This window comes from Haemorhous mexicanus, chromosome 14, assembly GCF_027477595.1.
Source record: "Haemorhous mexicanus isolate bHaeMex1 chromosome 14, bHaeMex1.pri, whole genome shotgun sequence".
NCBI classification, from domain to species: Eukaryota; Metazoa; Chordata; class Aves; order Passeriformes; family Fringillidae; genus Haemorhous; species Haemorhous mexicanus.
Window position 1 is genome coordinate 12766577 of NC_082354.1, and position 23496 is coordinate 12790072.

The window sequence follows — 23496 nt, forward strand, 5'->3', positions numbered from 1 at the left end:
CCATGCAACACCTCTTCTACTGCTTCTTCTTGCAAGCAAGAGAACTTGTCAGAGCCCCATAAAAAACCTGGTGTGAAATCCAGCAACATCAAGATGCATCACACAAATGCCAGCAAAGCTGGAGGGAGGCCATGGGTGGGGCTGCTGCTACTCTTCCCTATATTAGAGCTACCTCCTGAGCACTGACACCTCCTTCTGCTCTCACTGACAGGAGTATGGGCTGCACTTCTGCTCTGCACTGGAAAACATGCTGCTTCTGCAGGCAAACCCTGTGGCCATGCAAGGGGACAAGGGAGGCACACACAGTGAACAAAACCTCACACTGGGAAATGTGGGAGTGTTTACCTGGACTTCTGGGTCAAAAGAAAAGATGTTTTGTCTTCCATCATTCCTGCTCAGTTTGTTTAGTTGATCTGTTTCTCTTCCATACTAGGACAAAGGAAGGCATTGATATTAGTGCCTGGCCACACAGAGGCAAACGCTCGCTAGTGGGAAAGAACTGAATCAAAACAAAATAATTATTTTTCAGGTTGCCTTTGTGATATATGAGCTGATGGAAAGCACTGCCATGGTGCAAGGACAGTGCAGGGAAGTGGCTGTGCTGAAGGAAAAAACAGGCAGGAGCAGGCAACCACATTAGGAGGTGAGGAACACGCAGCCTCAAACCATGGGTGAGACAGACAGGTGGGATAACAGAGACCCCAGCAGGACTTGGTGCCTGCCTGGAGCTGGAGACACAGAAGGCAGAAAATCCCTCCCCTAGAGAAGCTGGACAGAAGTAGCTGTGGATGGGGAGAGTGATCCTGCAAACACAATACCTTCATCAGCTCTGGATGCATGCTTCTCTCCAGGCTCTCCAGGATGTTCTCTGACTTTCCCTGCGTGCTCGATTCATCATCTGCAAGGACACGAGAAACAGATGTTCAAAACAACTGCAGGAGCAGCACTCTGCCAGAAAGCATCCTGCAGTATTTGCTAACAATAGCACAGAAACAGTTTACAGAGACTCTTCCATTCCTTGGGAGTAAGATTTTTCCATGCATTACCAGTATCAAAGTGCACTATTACAGTCTGCTACTCTGTCCAAAGCAGAACCTCACAGAGCCAATTTTCCAGGAGCTTTGAAACTTTGCTATGGATTTCCCTTCCAGAAGAAGGGTCACATTTCCCTCTGCTTTTATTCCTCAGACTATCATCTGTGTTATGCTAAGCCCCTTTGCATGATACTGTGTGTCAGCCACAATTCTTGCTTCAAATTCAGCGCAGTATACACTTCTCCAGGCACACTGCCCGTAAAGGGAGGTGTTTGTTTACAGACTGACCTTGCACAGACTCCACAGCATCTTTCTTCTCTTGCACCAAACTCTCAGTATTGCTCTGAATGATCTTCCTCAGAGTTACCAGCCATTCCTCCATCTCCTGCTCAGTTTCAGCTGCAAGGTAGTGGCTGTACTTGTCTATTGTCTTCAGCTCAAACGCGTAGCGGCGCATCTTGGGACACTGAGCAACAAAAACAGATCTATGCTACATTTCCCTCAGCAACCCAGCACAGTACCTGCCACACAGCTCCTCTCTGGGAAAGCATCCTGAGCTGAAACACCACAAAACACAAGGCAGGCACCCTCCCTGACACAGCAATCTGGCTGCAATCACAGAGGGCTTTGTGCCTTGAGCAGTGCACAGGTCCATGGCCAGCTGCTCTGAGTGAAGGAAAGCCAGACTGGAGCACAGACACTGCACCAAGGAGCAGGAACAAGCTCCTTCTGATATCACCAGACCTTTAATATTTACCCAGAGAAGCCAGGAATTGGATTTGTCTGACATGGTAAGTAATGCTGCACTCCAGGACACTTTGAGGCATCTATCTTTAAAAAGCAAGTGGTACATTGCAGCTTTTTGAAGCTGTGCTGGCCTTTAAACAGCATTTTCCAACCAGAAGCCAAGGCAAATCTGATGCAACTTGGGAAGTACATCCCATAGATCACTGAGGTGTGTGCATTATTGCTTTCACTGTGTTCAGAAAGATAAATGGAAACTCACAGCTCTGACTCACCCATGCTGAAGCAAACCACTGGGGTAATTTAAGCCACCCTGCACCAAGCTCAGTGCTTGCAGCTTCTGCAGAGACAGCAAGGGCAGAAGGCAGAGCAGCAATCCACTGCTGCACCTCACTCTAGCACAACCAAGCAAACCCAGGATTTAGACCTGTACAAAAACCTGCTCCCAAAACCTTATGACCCCTGAGTAGGTCCTGGATTCCCAAGGACTACCTGCTTGCATGGACTTACCAAGGCACAGCTTAAGAAACAAGCAGCTGGAGCAAGCAGCAATTAGAGGAGGAAGGTGCCCCAGATAAATTAATATCATTTACTCACTGGACTATTGATCAGTTTAGCTGGCCAGCTTTGGGTTGGTTTGCAATTCCATGCCTTCAGACCTCGAGAGAGCAGGCCTGTCTGTCTCAGAGCCAAATCCATAAGTCCATGCAGAGCCCCGCAGAAAGGACACCTACCTGAACCACATCATTGCAAGCATCCAAGAAAATGCAGCCCTTGGATTCTTTTGAAATTTTCTCATCTTTGTAGGAATTCAGAATATAGGAGCCATCTGTGAGCTGAGACAAGTAAAAATACCTCCTCTTGAATACCTGCAGAAACAAAAAATCTTGCTCAGGCAAGTATTCACTCTGCTGTGCATCACAAACCACAGCCATGGTTTCCACATCTGCCCTCCCTGCTCTTGAGAAAAGAGTGTAACACAAAACACTGCTGACCCCAGAGTGTTCAGATTCACCCATTTGAATATGGTTTGCTTTTACACAGAGAGATTTCCATCATCTTCTTTAATTTTGATGCCCGTGTTGTTATTGTAAGTTTGCCCATCTAAAGCAATGCCCCAGGGCTCCCAGCTCATCTCTCAGCTGGCTCCAGCCTCATTTATCTTTACAAAGCAATGCTGCACAGTAAATTCAGATCAGCACATTACTTGAAGATCCATCCCACCCTAAAGCAGGTATTTCCAGAGCCTTTTTCAAACAGACCTCAGACTTACAAAGCAATTGTCTGGAAGACTTAGGAACAGACATGTGGAAATTCCTGGCACCCAAATGCAAGGCAAGGGACAATGCAATCCATTCAACTGCTTGGGGTTTTTGTGGCTTTGGGTTTTTTTATACAAACTTATTTTCATGAACTGGCTTTGGCTTAGTGTCCAACTCTTACATCAAAAAGCAGCAATTTCAGGAGAATTGTCCCTGTGTTTGTACTACTGATTTTCATGAAGAAAAAAAAGCACTCCAGTATCTCTGAACACCTTTCTTCATGCTTGTCAGCCAAAAGCTACTGGACTATAATTCAGGAGACCATTTTGGCAGCAATTGTGGTAGCACCAGATGCTGTAAGGAGCAGGGTGCATTTCACTGTTGCTGGGTATCTGTGTGAGGAGGATCATGAAGGAAGCCAGGCCAAGCAGTACTGCAAGGATTTCCACCATTCTACCTGGAAGATCTATGAATAAATATGAATAAACACAGCATTTTTCATCCCACATGGGAGATTACAAGTAATTTCCTGTTTCCATCATTACTGACACCAGCACAGGTTCAGTAAAACCACTGGCTTGCAGGGAACTGGGAGGGAGCCTCGTGCCCTGAAGCATCACCCATCCCTTCTGAGAGTAACCTCTGGCCTCATCTGGATGACTAATTTGCTGCAGAGATGCTCCACGGGCTGTTGAGCTTTAAGTTTTATGAGATTAAACTGAACCTTTAGCTCAACAGAGCATAAAGATACATGGAAAGGCAAGGATGTGAAGCACTAATCCAGCCTAAACACTGATTTAGCACTTCACTGAAGCCATCTCAGGAATTTTGGCAGTGGATGCTACAGAAACCCGTGACAGATCTCTCTCTAGATATTACAGGGTTGATATCCCTTGTGGTTATGGGATTTCATGCTAAACAGTTTGCATTTGCTGAACTCTGTTCAAAAGCAAATGCAGAATCAAACAGCAAACACTCTTCCTGTGATCTCCCCCCCTGCAAGCACTGCTGTCAGAAATCACTGTCAGAAGAGAAATTAATACTCTAAACCTGTGAGCAGAGGGAGCAACCCCTCTTATCAGGCTACAGGGGCTGCTGGTGAGCACTGAGACTGCAGAGGGAGGGCTAGAGCACTGGGGAGGTGCATTTGTGCAGAGAAGGACAGAAGGACAGTCCTGGAGCCGTGGTTGTGGCACAGGCCACCAACAAACCACGCTGCAAACCAGAGAGGGAGAGCTGAGCCAAACCAGGGCAGGTCTCTGCACAGGACAGGGTGCTCTGAAACAAAGGGTGGCAGCTGCAGCCTGGTGAGAGTTTGCTCTGCACATGCTTAGCACAGTGTGAGACACAAGAGCCCAGCAGAGAACCAGCCCTGACAAGGACACGCCACAGCAGCCTCTGCAAGAGGTGGCAAGGCTGAAGAAGGCCAAAGTCCTCAGCTTCCTCACATGTGCCTTAGAGGTGATTATGTGGTAAACCACAAAACTTTCTAAGAGGAGAACCCCAGAATCACAGTGTAGTTGAAAAACAGACTGCCCAGTTTTAGGTCTGGACATGAAGAGGTTTCCTTAGTAACTACTTGGCTTCCTCTTTTTCCTCTTCCTATGATGCTCTGTTTCAAGGGAAAAAACATGAGAAATGTGACTAATCTTCCAGATAACTTAGGAGACCCTTGGCTCAGCTCAGAGAACAGCTCCTGATCCTCAGTACTTTGATATCAGAGCTTCACTGGAGACTCTGGATCTTATAAATTGAACTGAAGTCAGTGCAGCTCAGGTACCTTCTCTGAAAGGCAGGTCTGAGCTGCAGGGCACTGAGGCTCAGACTAGAACAGACCCAACTGACTACCTTGAGCATGAGTGACAGCACCTCCAGAAGTTTCAGGGGGGGGGAAAAGTTGCTTTAAACTTGCCTGGAAAAGCAGAGGATCAGAAAATCCTTTTCTGTCTATCTCCTGCAAGCCCATTTTAAAACTCAAATTAAAATTAGCCCTATGAACAGTCCTGTTCCACTTCCCCTGGAAGCATAACTCACTGAATCAAGCCTTGGCACAGTTAGGCTTTTTGAGCTTATTTCAATACATCCTTACACACTCCCTAACAACCCCTGTGTGCTGTGACAAGGCAGCTGCATGGTGGGACAGCAGACAGGCTCCCTGCCATAGCAAAAACCTGTGGTGGAGCCACTCAAAATCTCTGCACCATCTGAGCAATGTCACACTGGATTATGAAGAGCAGAGAACAGGAGACAAGGCAGCTGTTGCTTTTAGGTCAGTAATGCTACATCTCTGCAGCAATATCACCCCTGCTTTAAAAGCAAAGATTTATATTTTATTTTAAAGCTGGCCTCTCCACATGTTTCCAACAGCAAGGAAACTGTAAATTCAGAAAGCTGTCTTTGCAGGGCAGCTGTTTCCTCTCCTGGGCCTCAGCTGCTCATCCAGAAAACAATCTTGCTTTACTACAACATGCTTCACCTTCTTGGTTAGCTTGCCTGTCGTGGTCCAACGTGCATCAGCCTTGCATGCTGGGGAGGGGAGGGTCAGAAACTGCTGCAGACTGGGTTTTCCAGCCCCCCATGGGATACAAGAGGGGCAGATGCCCATCCCAACCCAAACCCAGCCATTGGGCTCCTGGGAGCTTTGGAGATGTGGCCTGAGCTTCACCTCATCCATCAGTCACTGCACCAAACTCACCTTCATGGTAACAGTGATGGTGCTGTTGACATTTGCTTTGTGCAGCCAGCCCTGCTTTATCACACCACCCTTCTGGGAGCACAGGGAAGAGGAGTCCTGAAAGACAGCAATCATAACAAGAGGTCAGGCAACTGCTTCCCTCAGGAAAGTCCCCTTGGACAAGGGATTTGTCCACCCTGGAAAGCAATACCATTTTAACTACAGCAATACAGTGACATTTAGAATGTATGTGCAACAGGTACAGCTGTGCACACAGTGCTATCACAAATAAAATAAAATAAAATAAAATAAAATAAAATAAAATAAAATAAAATAAAATAAAATAAAATAAAATAAAATAAAATAAAATAAAATAAAATAAAATAAAATAAAATAAAATAATGAAATTAAATGAAATAAAATGAAATAAAATGAAATAAAGTAAAAAAAATAAAATAAAATAAAATAAAATAAAATAAAATAAAATAAAATAAAATAAAATAAAATAAAATAAAATAAAATAAAATAAAATAAAATAAAATAAAATAAAATGTCAGTGATATGCCTTTCCAATAAAGAGGTAAAACAGTTGAGTCACCTTTTAAAAAAGAAAAATTACATCTATTTTGATAGAGCTGCACAGTGATTTTGCAATGAGGCCTGTTGGTTCTTATGCAGAATTTCAAAACTTGAGGAAGATGGAAATTTTCAAGATGGTCTGTTTAGGAAGTTGCAAAATGCAGAACTCTGAACTTTTCCTGTCATATCCTTTTGTCATTCTCATATTTTAAATTTCAGCAAAAACCACCAAACCCCAGTAAAATAACTGAAATGTAACTGGCTGATTTCACATTTACCAAACCACAAAGTTTCAAGTGACCCAACCAGGCTGTTTTGGCACACCAATGGGTTCCACCTGCTCCTGTCCCATGGTCCCAGAAAGAGAGAATGGCTCTCCACTCACACCAAACCATGACCTCCACTGGGGAGGGAGGGAAATGAGAGCCCAAAGTGATGGAAGAATCTCACCCTGGGGTTTCCAGTGGCTCAGCAGCAGAGGCAGCCCCAGCCTGCCCTGCTGAGCCATGAAGGAGCAGGTTTACAGAGCCTGCTGCATCCTAAGGGACAGGGCTTCATTCTTCATGTCCAGCTTCCAGAGTAAACTTTCTGATGCTTTATTTCCCTGGGTAAAACAACCCATGGTTTCTCTTTTATAGTGGTTCACCTTTTTTTATCAAGAGATTTCTTTCACTTGAATTTCCATTACAATTCTAATGCAAATGCTCTGTCAGGAAACTGTAACAGAATCCTTTAGATATGGCCATGCCAAAAGATACAAACCTCAAAACATCTGTGAAAGCCCTTGGAACACTCTTCCACAACAAACCTCACTAACTTCTCTTGTTTGAGGATTTGGGACACTGGCCAGAAGAAGAAAGGTCTCCAAATTTTGATATAGAGTATTTTTGTCCTTTTGCTTTTCTGGAAGCATGCTGATACCAGAACACAGCAATGTCTCCAGCCCAGAGCAGATATTTTTTAAGAGGCAGCACCCCAAGTTGGTGATGTAATGCAAATTACCAACATAGCTAAAAAAAGATTAAGGCCAAAATTGACAAAACATTTCCATTTATAAAGAAACAAACGCAGTTCAGACCTGAGGTTTGCTGGGACATACCCCAGTAATTTGAGAAATGTGCATGAAACAGCCCCTCCAAATCTCCACCTCTGCAACAAAGTTCCCTTTTCCTCTGTAAGTTCCTCAGCAGCAACATATTGGTGCCACGGGAATTTTAAACAGCTGGGCTAAACCCTTCCCTCTGTAAACAAAACCTTCCTAATCTCACGAGCATGGATTAATCTCCACGTGGCACTTGAAACAGAAAAACACTGCCCATCCCTTCTGCAGCAAATGTGCTGCTCATGGGCAGGAAACATGGCATCTGCACCGTCCAAAATAACCAGCAGGTCTGAGATGTCCCTACTGGCAGAGCCCCCAGCCCACCCCCACAGAGGAGCCCCAGGGCTGCCAATCCTCCCTGATGCCAGCTGAGCACAAAGATGCCACTCCAGAGGTGCCAGCACCTGCCAGCACTGGCACAGGATGGGCAGAGCAGGACTGACACACTGTCAGCAGGGTGGGGCAAAGTGACTGGTGAAAAATTGCTGATTATGGGGTAAACCACAAAACTTTCTAAGAGGAGAACCCCAGAATCACAGTGTAGTTGAAAAACAGACTGCCCAGTTTTAGGTCTGGACATGAAGAGTTTTCCTTAGTGACTACTGGGCTTCCTTTTTTTTTCCTCTTCCTATGATGCTCTGTTTCAAGGGAAAAAATCATGAGAAATGTGACTAATCTTCCAGATAACTTAGGAGACCCTTGGCTCCAAGAGATTATCATGTCATACTTTGAAATAAATCACTGCCTCACTTTTGATCCCATTTTCACAGCAGAAAGCAACTCACCAGAAAACTGTTCCTAGGAACTGAATTCTGGCTTTGCCTTGTGAAATTTACTTTTTAATATATTCCTGCTTTTTTAACAGGAATACATTAAAAAAAACCCAACCAAAAAACCAACCTTCTCCTTACCTCATCTTTTTCAAAGTCTTCATCAATTTCAAACACATGGCTTGGAATCTTGTCTGGCCTAAAGGATTTGCTGAAATCACAACACATTTTCATGTTTAATGAATGGAACACGAGGGTTGTATGAGCCAGCAGCTGATGCTGGATCCAGAAGCAGCAGCCAAAGTGCAGGCTACAGAGCACAGAAGATAGATTGCAAGAGACCTACAGCTCCTTGCAGCTGGGGAAAGCTAAATTCTGAGTGCATTTCATGGAAATTAGGCACAAGCAGCCTGTAATTAGCTTTCTCTTGTTAGCTCTTGGATTCTGCAGAGTTTTTGCTGACTTGCATTTATGGAACAAAGAGAGAGCACTCTGGTTTATCTTCCATCTTTATCAAAAAAGAAGCAAGATCAGACTACAAGATTATTCAAAAATTTTAACATTATTTGATCAGCAGTATGACTCCATTGCTGCTTCACATCCCCTCGAGACCCTCAGAACACACCCACTACATCCAATTAAGAAGAAAAAGCATTTAACAAGCTTCCAGCACATGAGCAGCCTGGACAGAGGTCCAGACATGCCCAGAGTGTGGGCAGTGAGCAGAGCAGGCACCATCACACAGGAAATAACAATCCAGCAGAAATCTGAGATGGATGTGCCTGCCTGAAAAACCCAATTAGCTCTGGAGCTGGAAGCACTGGCACAGCCCAGCTTTTCCAAGCACAACTCCCCAGCACTGGCAGCACCAGCAGCAACACCACATCACCCTCTCTGTGCTGGGCACAAGGAGAATCTGCTTGGCCTGTGTGAGGCACACAGGGAACATCAGCCCAGTGGGACAATGAGGCTCCTGTGCAGGCACTGCCAACACTGTTTATCCTGCCTGGGTCTGGGCTGCAGTCCGTCCTCATCCCAAACAGAGGGGCTGTGCACACACTGGCGGGTGGGAAGCACTGACCCACTCAACATTGTGGGCATCTCCCTGGCACAGCTGAGGGGCAATGGCATGGCAACACAAACCTCTGGCTCTAACCTTGCTTGTGGGACAGGCAGCAGGGAAAGGGCAGACTGCTCCTGCTAAGGCCTGTGATCACACAGCAGCATTCCAAGGCAGCACGACACTTACCATGGCAACATCCGAAAGTCTCCTGAGTATTCCTCATATTTGTAGTTTACCACGAACCAGTCAGAGCTGTAGGTTTTAATGCACTGAAAGGAAAACAATACAGCTCTCAGAAAGCTACAGCAAGCAAAACAAAGCCCAGCACCAGCCTGAGAGGTTACACACTGCAGGGTGAGGTAAGCACAAGCGGGAAAGGCGTGGGCAAGGCTCCTTCACTTGCTCCATGTAGCAATGCAGAATTTCATAAGGAACCTTTTCAGCAGAGAGACAAAAATCACACAGCATCTGGCCTGCCACACAGCCACAGATTTTGGATTTACATCACTCCAAGGCTCTAAAAAAGGAACAGTGATTTGGGAGGAGACTGTTTTCCAGAAGGCAAAAGTTTTCTGTCCTCAGAAACAAAGCGCGTCTTACTCCACATGACACCGCTTTTTGTTCTGCTGCACTTGAAGGGAATGGTCCTGGAGAGCAGCTTCACAACAAACCCACAGCACTCCAGATGCTCCAGGGAGGTTGTGCATCCCTTTGTCAGGCAGGTGGTGCAAAGCCACACACCTTGGCTGTGTCCAAAACCCACTGCAAGGACACTGCACGTGGGATACCGGTGAGAACTCTCCTGAGCAGCAGGTCGGGCAGGGCTCCCCACAAAGGAGAAGCCAAGGGAGCTGCAATGCTGTAGATCAGGAGCTACAGCTGAGCATCCTGTCCAGGGGCCATCGAGGGCTGAAGGCAGGTGTCACATGGGCTTAGCCCCTACCTCTTTGACAAAGAGACTCTGAGCTTTCTTTAGAGCATCTTCTGGCACCGTTGACTGGACAGTCCTTCTCTGTCGGCCGATGACCGAGATCTGCAGGAAAAGGAGAAGACTTTTTCAGCACAAACTGCATCTTCAGGGCTTGACACTCACTTTAAATAAATGTGGTGGGCCTAAGCCACCAGTGGGTCATTTTGGTTTTATGTGTCAGTAATGCAGCCAAAATTAACATGTGGTTAATGGTGGAAATTTTCCAAGGTAAACAGGACGGGAGACGAGTGAGCCTCAAAGATGGGAAAGAGCCAGAGCAAACTCACAGACACATCTTCAATTGGAAATATCAGGAGGTCCCGGAGGGGATCGCTGTAGATCTGAACTCTGCGCTGCAGGATCACGTTCTCATAGTCCAGGGGTTCCACCACTTTCGTTTTTTCCTGCAGGAAAATCAGATTATGAAAAATATTACCTATGTGGAACAACTAAAATAACCAGACATCTAGACTAACATCTTGTGCTAATTTCAAACTGTATGACCACTGGACTGCCCATTACTCAGCACTCTGCTGCTCCTGTGCTGCAGGTCACCATGCTGAGCATGTTCTGCAGAGAGGGAGATGGAGGGTTAAGTTTGAAGCAATAAGCTATGGGAATAACAAAGCACTGTGCTGCTCTGTTTCAGCACAGTCTCTAATTTCCTAATGGAGCAAGAAAGCCTCCTGGACAGGCTTTCTTTAACAGCTGCAAGATCTTTATGTTTGAGCAGCTCATCTGTGCAGCTTGGCAGAAGCACAGGAAGGCTCCTGCACTGGCTCTGCCCAGCTCGGGGCTGGCTTTGCTTGAGGAGCAGATGAGAGCTGTGCTCTCCTAGGAATGAGGAGAGCAAGGCTGCAGCTACCACTGCCAAAGCAGGAATCTCAGCCCCTGGAAGGAAGAACAGCATCCCTCTGGAAAGACAGGAAAGCCCTCTCCAGAAACTGCAGCCCAGACACAGCCAAAGGCTAGAGCCCAGTTTTATTCTCGCTCACATTTCAGGGAAGCAAGAGGAACTTCTCCAAAAATCCCTGGAGTCACAAGCAAAAACTATTAGAAGAGTTTCATTACATTCCTTATTGTACCAATTTTGTCTGTGTAACGAGTCCAGAAAGCAGAACTTAGTAAAATGAGAAAAACAACTTCTGAAGCAGGCAAATGCCATCTCAGCTGCCCAGCCTGACTTCAGGTTTCATGAGCAAGAGTCAGGCTCTTAGCACTGCACTGTGAAAATCAAACTTCACACCAAAAGCCAGCCAATGACTCTGTATAGGACTGGTCACAATAAAAAAGGAACCAAGATCTGACCCATCACCTCTGTCTTGTTTTGAACCTCAACCAAATCCTGATCCTTGTCCCTGCCACAGACACAGTTCATGAAAGCCCTGCAGCAGCACGAGATGCCATGTGCCTCTGGACATCCTTGCAGGACAACATGGGGAGCTTGGGCTCTCCCCTCTCAGAACAGGGACATCAGATGCTTCCCCATGGGCAGCACATGTGACTCTCCAGCCAAATGGCTTTTCTGGGATCAACTGCTCACCATGACTGGAGTTAAGGACAAGACCAGTACAAGATCTCTTGCTGAACACAGCACAACCAGCAGCTTAAAAAAATGAGTTCCAAATGAGGACTGAAAGCTCAGCATTGCATAACACCACTGGATAAACAGCCACACCGCCTTGTTTGAGAGTCCAAACAATTCAGTATTTTCTGTGATATGTGAAATAAGCAAGGAAGTCAACATTGCTCTTCTATAAACAATCCTAGCCAAAGGTCCTGTGCCTGTTCTGTGCCTTTGGCTCCTGGGATGCATTAATGAAACACCTCCTGCCTCAGACAGTTTTGCATTTAAAATGTCTCTTTTCTGTGCTGCAGAAATCCAGCATGAATTAGCTCAGTTATCTGAAAAAGTCACTTTCTTAATCACTCTCTGAAAACTTCACTTTCCTGCTTGCACAGTCCTGAAAGGAACCTCACACTCCTCAGATTACCAGTGAGAAAGACAAAGGTCAGGCAGCAGAGAGCCCAGGCTGGCTGCCAGAGCATCCAGGGAGCTCCCTCAGCCACGAGGGATTTGGGAATGGGGTGACAAATGCTGCCAGTCCCACTGCACACACAGAACTTCTTGCTTCTACATCCAAGACCTGAGCTGTAAGGGATTTAATGAGAAAAGAAAGAGTCCATCTGAAAAACAGGAATCTGAAAAACCCAACAGGTAGACAGAGAAAAGGAGCTCATTTACTCTCAGTCAGTCTCATGCTCATTAATTGCTTAATTGAATTTGGTTAATCACCTGAAACACCAGTCTTATTTCAGGATAGCACTGTGCACTTCTCAAAGTCTGCCGAGCTCTGCAAATTAATGTGAATTAACAGGACATCCATTTGCAGGTCTGGGGCCCCAAAGCTTTTCCCTCCCAGGACAGCAGGCAGGGGCCCAGAGAGCAGGCACACAGCTCTGCCAGCCTCTGATTCCCTGCAGCAATCCTGGCAAAACTCAGCAGCCCTGGTGGGTTAAAGCAGTGCCACGACCCCTCACACAGGCCCCCCTTACCTCACCCTGCAGCAGCTGTGACAGTAAATTAGAGCCCTCCACATCTCTTTGGGAATGCAGACCTTCCAATCACACTGTATTGTTAGTCCTTTTTTGTTTTGCAACATGGTCCTGAAACTAGGACTGTGTTTCTAAAGGTGTCCCTTTAAAAAGTTGGGGCTTTGATGGCATTTCTGTTCTAGATCTGATACGTCTGATGACCAGCAAGACAAAGTCCTGGCAGTCATCCTGGTGGGATTCAATGACAGCTGAAGGGTAAGAGCTGCAAAGCATCCCAGATCCTCACATGAGATGTTTGGAAACTCACAGAGCACTGCCTACAACAAATAAAAAAAAAAATCCATAAAACTTGCTGCAGCCCTTCTAGTCTGGTGGATGTAATGATATTGGAAAAAACGTGTGGTGCAGGCTGTAATCCATATCTGACAAACCAGTGCCAGGCCCTGTGACATGCAGCTGATGCCTGAGGGATGGAGGGACATGCACTGGCACCCAGAAGGGCTCTGCAGCACCCAGACAGGCATTTCTCCTCTGGGGCTGTCAGAAATGCAGTCCTAGGGCTCCCCTGCCCCTGGCTGTGCCAATTCCCTGTCTCAGCACACAGCAGCCCTGGGTCCATCCCCTGCAGCCCAGCACAGCCCATGCTCACACCCAGCACATCACCCCTGTCTGTCGTGGCTGAAGCAAAGCAGAGGGTGTAGGTCAGGCTGTTTGTCAGCAAGCAGCTGCTGAAGGAAGGATGTGGCTCCTGCCTGCCATCGAGGAAACAAACCCCTCCCTCCACCCTAAACTGTGCAGGCTCCCAGTGGGACCAGGCAGGCTCGGGTCCTGCAAACAGACCCTGGGGTAAGGAGGGAGCCATCCCAAATATCTGCTGCCCTTTTGACCCTTTGAGTCCACACACTCCCATCAGTCCAGAAAGGCTGGAGATAAAGCTGAAAATGGGATTTCAAAGTCTTAGTTTCCCTGAAGGTTGAAGTGTACCCCAGGCTCACACTGCCCAGCACTGTCACAACAGCAGATGGCACCCACCAAAGTCATTACAAAAGCAAAGGAAAAACTATTACACTAAAGTAATTAGAGTCTTAGAAACCGCAAATTCCTCCACAGGGGAAGCCAATACCCAAGTACAAAGAAATGCTGCCAATCCAGCAACAAAATCAATCCATTTCTGCAGGAAAAAACGTGCAGTGCTGCCAAAGGCACCCTGCTCTGTGGCACACGCAGCAGCTCCTCATCCAGGCAGCAGACACTGCACTGGGACCCTCCTGAGAACACAGCAGGGACAGCCTGGGCTCAGCTGCCCTCTCCTGTGGCTCCTGTGGATGCAGCACCTGAGCTCACCCAGCAGCAGCACCCAGCCCAGAGCACCACAGCTCACTGTGCTGGGATAAAAAACAAGTGAAATACCTCAGGGAAAAACAAGCATGACTTTAAACAAAGACAACATGAGAGCAGTGTACCCTCCCAGATAAGCCACTCATTCCTCTTTAAAAAACCTCAGGCTGAAGACCCCACACCAGTCTGTTCCCAAAACACACCTTGCTCCTTCTGCCCTCTGCCTCTGCCCAGCACAGAGCTGAGCCCAGGGCTGTGTGCTGTGAGCCCAGGGCTGAGTGCTGTGAGCCCAGGGCTGAGTGCTGTGAGCCCAGGGCTGAGCCCAGGGCTGAGTGCTGTGAGCCCAGGGCTGAGTGCTGTGAGCCCAGGGCTGAGTGCTGTGAGCCCAGGGCTGAGTGCTGTGAGCCCAGGGCTGTGTGCTGTGAGCCCAGGGCTGAGTGCTGTGTGCTGTGAGCCCAGGGCTGAGTGCTGTGAGCCCAGGGCTGAGTGCTGTGAGCCCAGGGCTGAGCCCAGGGCTGAGTGCTGTGAGCCCATCCACCAGGCTCACGGGGCTGCGCTGGGGCAGCAGCTCAGGCTGAACAGGAGCCTGAACCCAGGGCCCTGCTGGTCCCCCTGCCTCGGGCAGCCTGAGCCCACACCCTGCCCAGGCCAGACACCAGCAGGGAGGGCAAACACACTCACCGACACGCTCACACTCTTGCACACTACTCACACTGGCACACTAATCACACCCTTGCACACTGTTGCACACTCACTCACACTCTCTCATTGCAGCCCTGCCCAGTGTGTGCCTGCACATCCCAGAGCAGCCAGGGACCCACATGGGATGAGTTTTTAACATGCTGGCTGTTCAGAGCAGCTGAAGAGAGGAGGAGGAAGAGGACGGATCACGTGTATGGATGTAGCTGCATTATCTCAGATTGCACAACTGCTCCCCAAAATTCAGCCACCTTTTTACAGCTATCTATTTGCTGCCTCACCTGTTGCAACCATGCAATGCACTTATGTGGAAAGCCAAGCAAAAGTCCAAATTTTAAACTAAATACCAAAGGGCCAAGTAGGTGAAATGCACATAAAATGAGAGGAAAAGCTAAAATAGGAGGTGTACAACTACCCTTGGGACACACCTGTCACAGCTAAAATCACATCACTTCTGAGACTGGCAACACTCCAGGGCAGAGGGACCACTCCCCGCTGCAATGCACAATCAAAAACAGCAGAGAGAAGTCCCCATTTTTTTATTTTGCTCAAGAAACCTGACTGCACATGAGAGAATTCAAATGATGCCTGGGAACTGAGCAAACTCACTTGGCAAACCATATGGGCATGTGGAAATGAGCAATTTCTATCCACAGAAAAGCTTTTCCACAGCCGGGGATTCAAAGATCAGGTCAGGGAAAACTCACGCTGTGTGGCCTTTAAGAGCTTTTTCCTTTTAGTATCACATTTGTGACTTTTTCCACCCCCAGCTCCTGCACTGCCACCTGATCCCATTGGCACACTCTCACTCAAGCTTGCAGAAAGGCTGCAGAGCTCAATTTACAAAAGCTCAGATTCACTTCACAGAAGTCATCCCTGCAGACTGCTGGGCATAAGAAAGAATCATGAAAACCCAGAAACTCTGGGCTTGGCCATCCAGTGCTCATGGAAGTGCCATAAAGCTCTGCAAAGCCAGAATAAGGCCTGAGCCCCAAGGACTTGGCATTCAAAATTCCAGGAGAAGGGAAGAGGTGGGAACAGAGCTCAGGGAGGAAGGACACGCAGGGAGACAGTGTGAGTCAGCACATATGGCAGCAGCCACAACACAGGGCTGCCTCACTGATGCCAGGAGGTTTGGGCTTCTCAGCTAAGCCACACTTTGGGAAGAAATCAGCAGGGAGGCAATGAGGCAGCTCTCAGCAGGTGATGGGGAGCTGGTGTCCACGAGCCTGCTGCAAAGCCAGCACTCAGCTGGATGCAGCAGATGCACAATGGTAAAACCTCAAGGGTGAAAAACAGTCCATAAAGCTGGGTATGAGCAGGCCAAAACTATTTTTACACTGGCTAGAAAGAAGGAAGCTTAAAAAGACAAGAAAAATGTCCAGACAGGAATCCTGGCTCTGCTAAAGACACCAAAACACTGAGATACCACAGCTGCACCTGGGACAGGTGAGAGGGATGGGCTGTAAGGTGGGCATGCAAACACACAGAGCATCCTGTGAAAAGGCAAGGGAGGAAAACCTCACCAGAAGGAGGAGAAGCAGGGGAAGGATGGAGAGGGAAAGGTCTCAGGAGCTGACCCAAGGTGGTGCAGGGAAGGGCAGAATGGGGGCTGGGGGCTTTACCCATCTGGGGATGGATCTGTGCAGGGGCCACATCATGGGAAGTATGAATTGTGCCAAGGTTGGGCTGTGTAGCTGTGAGAGGCAGGAGATGGGGTCAGGGAGGCCAGGAGGGGGTGGCAGAGAAGGAGGGCACTGCAGACTGGGGAGGAGCCCCAGGGGCAACCAGGAAGGGAAGAAAGAACTGGTGAGGAGAAGGGGCCTGCCAGGGAGTGATCAGATCAAACACACACAAACACAAACACACACACACACACACACAGAGCTCAGAGCAAGGCTCTGCACAGCCCTCCACGGGCAGCAGCACAGCAGCCTCCTGAACAGCAACACATCATTGCCAGGGCTCCCAAGAGACAGGGGTCTGTGTGCCCCACATCCTCCCTGCACTGCACAGAGATGCCTGCACCTCCCAGGAGCTCTCAGAGAAATGAAAAGCTGTCGTGGGGAAGGGGAGGATGAGTGCACAGCCCTGGCACCCTGCAAGAAAACATCAGCAGTGGAAATGACTCACTCTTTCCATCCAAAGCTCGAATCAAGAGCCAGCCCCCTCTCCTGTGCTTCCCTCCACCCCGCCCAAGTTCTGTGCAGAAGCATTTCACAGACCCACAGCCCTCCCCTCCTGCATCCACAGCCCTGGGGGTACCAGAACCCGGGTTCTGGGTATTTTGTAAGGTGGAAGTCTCCTTTTTCAACGTAATGCCCACTTCCCAGTGAAAAAGCAAGTGCCTACAGTGACACTGCTGTCCCCGAGAGCAGCACAGTATTGGTGTGAGACACCAGCTTGGAGAAGGCTTGAAGAAATAGTCAAAAAGTAGATGTCACTGTAGACATGCAAACATTTAACTGTCATTATTAGGCCTGTCAAATAAAATGAATTCAGGCCTTAAAGTGTCTGCAAGTTGGTTTAGAACTACAGGAAACCAGAATAATCAGCACATGACTCTTCATTTTCCTTCCACTTACTCAGAAATGGACTCCACAGTTCACAGCCTTTAGCAGATCCTATTCTGGAGCAGAGCTCTGCAGCCACGAGGGGCAGGAACACCATTTTTTTTCCTGAAAGCTTGAGATTCTTGCATAATCACTTAAGCAAACAGGCCCCAGAAAAGAGCTGCATTGCAATGGAGCAGTGAGAGCTCACAGCCCCAGTGTGACTGTGAAGGCAGTGCTGCCACTCCAGCCCAGCTGCACTTCACCTCCACACATCACCTCTGAAAACCCTGAACAAGTGCAGAGCCAGCAGGAGAAGCACTGGCAAGTGGTAGCTGGGCATGGCCCTTGTCTGGCACGAGCACACACTTGAGGTGATCCAGCTCTGCTCCTGCCCAGGGCAGGGCATTAGGAGCAGCACTTTGCTTTCAGTACCCTCGTCCCTGTGCCTGACCTTCCCCAGGATCACCAGTGCTGCTGTGTGACAGTGACAGCTCAGTTCCCTTTGCCCGGGGGCCTCAAGTCCCCAGCCCCTGGAGTCCTGTGAGTCCCTGCCTGCACAGGCACACCCTGGCTCAAAGCCAGCCCTTCTCCTCCAGGGGCAGAGGGAGGGACCAGGGTGGCTCTGTGTCAGCCAAACTGCACCTGCATCCAGCTGAGCATCTGCTGCAGAGCATGAGAGAGGTGCAAACACGTCACAGCTTTGATTTCCTCCTTCGGAAATAATAGAGCTGATAGAAATTGGCAAAAGGGGTGCTGGTTTCTATGGGATAACTGAATTTCTGCCAGATATGACTTCTCAAAGCATTCTGTAACACAGGCATGCTAAAAAAGGAAAATAGTAATTACAACGACAATAATACATGTTATTTATTTAGGTCCTTAACTGGAACATCCCAAAGTGCTCTTCAGATGTCACTTGTATTCCATCATTTATTTATGTAGTATCAGTTTTATATTTAGCATCCAAATCCAGAATAGCCAGCTCCAGGACATCTTAAAGCAATTAATGGCACATAAGCAGAACCCCTCCCTTTCCTGTCTGTCTCAAACTCTTGTTTTTCTCTTGGGCAGCCGCTCACACACGGGGCTGAGCCAAGAGCAGGGGAGCACTCCCACCCCACCCCACTCCTCTGGGGCAGGGACACAGCCAGGAGCAGGGCAGGACACTTGTCCAGTGTGGTGGTGCTTGCAGGGCTCCCAGGACGGGGAAGAGATGAGAATCTTGACTCCATGGTTCAGAAGGTTGATTCATTATTTTCTGATATATATTATATTAAAAGAAAATGGTACATTAAAACTATACTAAAGAAAGAGAAAGGATTTCATCAGAAGGCTGGAAAAGAACGATAATAAAATTTTGTGATAATAAAATCTTGTGACTGACCAGAGTCCCAACACAGCTGGACCTGTGGTTGGTCATCAAGTAGAAACAACCCACATGAGACCAATCAAAGATGCACCTGCCACATTCCACAGCAGCAGATAATTATTGTTTACATTTCATTTCTGTGGCCTCTCAGCTTCTCAGGAGAAAAAATCCTGGCAAAAGGATTTTTCAGAAAATATGTCAGTGACAGTCCAGGCCCACGGAGCAGCAGAGGGGAAGAGCAGGGCAGGAAGTGCCAGGGCAGTTTTGGGTGCCTCAGCAGCTCAGAGAACACGCCAGCAGCACAGCCAAACCCCAGCTGTGTCAGGGCTGGTTTCAGCAGCTCAGGAAGTTGTCTCAGCCTCATCTGTGCTCCATTTTCAGGCTGCAGGCACTGGTGCAAAGGGGCTGTAAGGTTTAACTCTGTTCCCCCCAGCAAACACAGGGGAGGCTGTGGATGGGCTCTGCAAGGAATGGGCTCTTGGAGGCTTCAACCCACCCACAGACAAAGTGCTGCTGTCAACAGAAGCACCCCAAAGCTTCCCCAAATAAAACCATCCCTACAATTGCAACATCGTGCAACAGGACAAGGGAGAGTTTAGGGCCCCCCAGGCACTGTCTGAGTCCAGTACAACTCTCCTGGAACCCAGAAGTGCCATGGAAAGCAGCTCTCTGCTGGAAGCTGGGTCTGTCTCCCTCAACACCAGCTTTGTGGGCATTCAGCCCATCCTGGCCAGCACCATCACCTCCCTCCAAGAGATGGAGACTCCCTTTCCCTCCCCTGACCAAGACCTTTTTACCTGCCCCGTCACAAATGCAGCTCCTGCCGAGCCTCTCATGTCCCCGTGTCCCCCCATCCCTTTCTGGCTGGCACAGCAGCTCCCTGGAGTCCCTGCTCCAGCTCACCCCATGTCCCCAGGGGCCACAGACAGAGGCTGTGCCTGGCAGAGCCCTGGCAGACAGGCAGCCAGCTGCCCTTCTGAGCCCTGGCTGCCTCCAGAGCTCCAGGACACGTGCCCTGCTCCACACACAGACACTGCAGCCCAGCCCACATCCAGGCTCTGGCCACGGCCAAAACAGTCACAGCCAGGGCTGTGATGGCTCTCCTGGGCAATGTGCAGCACTCTGACACCACCAGCTCCCACCACTGCACAGGGGAGATGTCACTTCTCCCTTGCAGTGTCCTTGCCCTGGGGACAGAGGCCAGGCTGCAGTGGGAATGTCACCCAGCAAGGAGCCAGGGGCAGGATGAGGAGTGGGGAATGCTGTGGGCCAGCACAGAGTCTCCTTCCAGATGCAACCACTCCCCAGGAACAGTCCTGTGACAGGAGATATTAATAGGGGAGAGGAGAAACAGCTTTTCAGCAAGAGAGAGGGGTGAGAAAGGGGTCAGGAACAAGCAGCCCTGACCCCATTAGAGAAGCAGCAGGAGGCAGGGAAAAGCTGCAAAGATAAGTCAGGGCTGTGTTGAAGGAAAGAGGAGCCATCAAGGGAGAGCTTTGATTTGTACTTTTAAGGGAATGAAAGAGATGGAAGAGTTGGTGACAGGGAAAGATATTCCAGCATTTTTAAGATGACAGCAATGGCCACAAAGGTATAGGAAAGTACTCTTTTCTTCCTTGCACAAAGCAGGAGTGAGGGGGCCAATTAACCAGGGATGCTGAAGCACACGTGTACCCCAGGTCTGGCTACTGCTCAGCTGCTGTGTGTGACCCTGACTTGCATTCTCAGGCCACAGAAATGTCAAAAGCTTTTTGCAGTTTTGCACCATTAGAGATAATAAATCAGCATGCAGAGGGCTAAGTGAAATGATGAAAGAGCCACCCAGCTGCATATAGAAAATGATGCTGCACTACACACTACAGCAGGCTGTCCTGGTTCAAATGCTCCTGGTGCTGGGGAAGATACCTGCAAATATCTCCAGATACCAGAAGAGGCTGAAACAAAGCCCAGGAGCCATCCCCTCACTGGATTCTGAGAGCACAAATCCCAGCTGCAGTGCTGGCAGTGGCTGCAGGCACCACCACCAACCATCTGCTCCAGTGCACTGACAGTGGTGGGCTGGGGCAGGTGCTGTCAGTGCAGGGACACCTGCATTTCCAGGACATTGTCCTCAGCACTCTCAGCCTTGCCCAGCGAGTGCTAAAGCCCCAGCTGGCAAAATGTGGTAAGAGATAAACACACGGGGTGCTTCGTTCTCTTCCCAGAGCTTTCCTATAACAGGCAGGAGGATGCAAACACTTAAATGATGCCTTGGGAAGGATAAGATTTTGCACCCATCAAAAGCTTGTCATTGCCTCCAAAAACTTCCAGAACTGGACACACTGACTGCAGCTCATCCTGTAAGAGTCATACCTCAGCACACAGGCACTCAGAAGAGCAAGGAAGTGCTCCATCTCTTAAGGACTGGGCATCAGCAGGAGGCAAGCCAGAGATTTGTCCCCACACAGCTGCAGGGTGTACTTGGAGCCTTGCTCCTCTCCACCAAGCCATGCCCTTCATCCACTCCACCACTGGTGTGTGCTCAGGCAGGGCAAACCCAGCCACTCCCCTGGCACACTTGGCCAGCCCTTGGCTAAACCCAGCCCCTCAGGGCACAGGAGCCCTGATTCAGGAAAGCATGTGATTAATTTTAAGAATGCTTTTAAGTGTTTTCTCGAATAAGCCCCTGTGAATAAGATTCTCTCCACAGACACTTCCACAGGCATCACCAGGGCCAGCTCTGGAGGCACAGCAGGCACGTCCTGCCCTGGTTGAACCAACAGCAAAGCTCCTGCCCACTGAGGCAGGGGCAGAATTTCCTCCCGTGCCTCATATATGTCTGTTTTTCCATGTAAATTGTGCAAACACAGCATGCTGACTACCCCCGGGGGAACAGGCATATATTCTGTCTCTCCTGAGCGCCAAGATCACTACAAACACTGCATATAAACAGGCTTCACATTGATCAAAGTGAATTTAGCTTATTAAAAGAGGATTCTATGCAGAAAGCTGATTTCCTCTGCATGAGCATAAATCAAGACACTAATAATATAGTTTAAGCTGAAAAAAAAAACCCACAGAAAGAACAAAATGCCTTTTTGCCTCCAGTCAAAACCTCCTTAGTATCACCATTAAGGAGCTTTATATCTCCTTTTTGCCTCTGACTGAAACGGAGCCACCCAAAGGAGCCCAGCCCAGCCAGGATCAAACAAAACCCATCTCCTCCTGGCACACTGCCCACCCTCTCACAGGGAGCACATCCCCCAGCACCACAGAGAGCAGACACTTGCCCTGAATACCTCTGCATGGCAAGGATCCACGCAGTTGTTTGTAAGCAGAGGATCTCCCCCACTGCCATCGCTGGCAGATTCGTGGCCCAGACCTGTGAGAGCCACCAAGCTGTGCCCTGGGGGTACCCAGAGATGCTCCCCTGGCCTGCCTGACCCAGCATGGGCTAATCCTTTGCAGCTGCTCCTTCTCAGATAAGACAGTCTGGCTCTGCACCCTTTCTAAAATCCTCATGGCAAAGCAATAAATGCATCTTCAGTTAAACTGTAGAGAAATGATCTAAAGAAAATCAGAGCAATTGTGCGAGACAGAATTGCCACCAGATGACTGGGTTTGGCAGCACTGTGGGAAAATGCATCATCTGTGTTTTGTCAAGTGCTTGCTGCTCTGATCTCGTGCCTCCCACACTTTTAATTTCCCTGTCACGACACAGAGAAGACACTTCTGGAAAACTTGCACTGGGTTGAGACACAGCCCCCTCTCCTTGCAGGGTCCCAGAGCTGCTGAGCACATCCCAGAGTGACAGGGCAGGCACAGGGTGTCTCTCAGCTTTGGCCTCACATCCACCCAAACAAGTGCAGCTGGTTTGGGTCCAGAAGGACCCAAGGAAGGCAGAAGGAAGAGCCCTAGCTGTTGTCCTGGCAGTGTCACAAGAGCCAGGATCTCCTTCACACTCGTAGGCTCTTAAACTGCTCCACTCTACAATGCCCCACTGCACTCCGTGGGCTGCACATGGGGAGGAGGAGAGCTGCACAGGCACTTCCATCAGAACAAGGCCTGCCCACCTGAGCACACAGGTGCATCCTGCTGGCAAGTGTCTGAGCTCTGCAGCTGCCCAGGTGCCCCATCAGCCAGTGCCCCCAGCAGGGCTCTCCTGCCTTGCTGCTCAGCTCTCCCATTATTAGTCAGCAACATCAGAGGATGGGAGGAGGGAGATTGCATTGAAGGTCTGAGCCAAAATCACCCATCTCCATCCACTGCCAAAGGTGCTGCTCTCTTTCAGCTCTAGCCCAGATGCCTCTCCCAGGTGCCATCAGCACTTTGGCTCTGAAGCTGCACTTCTAACACAGTATTTTACTGTTGGTGCCCCAAGGTTTAGGCTGCAGGTCATCTTTCAGTTAAGAATGGTTTAAGTTACCACACTTGGGCTTTGACTGCTCCTTTCTTTAACCTAATGTTAAAATTTCCCTTTATCTTTCAAGTGTGTCATTTATCCCACCTGCCAACAAACACTTCCACTAAATTTGTCTGTTTATTTAAACAGTGACATTATTTGTCAATTAGCCTGCCAAAACTTCATCCCTAGTTGTAATCAGTAGCACACATCAGGGACCATTCAAAGCTGAAATTGATACAATCTGCCCTGCAGCCTCTTGCAGAGAGGAGCACAGAGAGAAGCAGGGTTCCCACAGAGCCCTGCCTGCGGCACCCGGCACTCCCAGCAGGGCTGTGCCTGCTTTCAAGGGATTCCTGCTGAACTGTTCCTCCCCAGCAAGACTTCCCCTGCACAGCCT

The 23496-nt window shown here is 48.8% G+C and overlaps 1 protein-coding gene across 6 annotated transcripts in view; it reads right to left on the bottom strand.

Annotated features, from left to right (window-relative positions):
• DOCK11 (dedicator of cytokinesis 11) overlaps positions 1–23496 on the bottom strand; it is a 77678-nt gene that overhangs the window by 50871 nt on the left and 3311 nt on the right. For 5 of the 6 annotated variants that reach the window (XM_059858962.1, XM_059858964.1, XM_059858961.1 and 2 more), the window contains exons 2-10: positions 10486–10602; positions 10172–10261; positions 9415–9497; positions 8307–8376; positions 5736–5831; positions 2513–2647; positions 1323–1500; positions 819–898; positions 346–429 (exon numbers count right to left, since the gene is read on the bottom strand). In XM_059858962.1, the coding sequence (XP_059714945.1) occupies positions 346–429; positions 819–898; positions 1323–1500; positions 2513–2647; positions 5736–5831; positions 8307–8376; positions 9415–9497; positions 10172–10261; positions 10486–10602 (933 nt within the window). Of the gene's footprint in view, positions 1–345; positions 430–818; positions 899–1322; positions 1501–2375; positions 2403–2512; positions 2648–5735; positions 5832–8306; positions 8377–9414; positions 9498–10171; positions 10262–10485; positions 10603–23496 lie in introns of those variants that run through there. The other variant, XM_059858965.1, reaches the window with a different exon arrangement.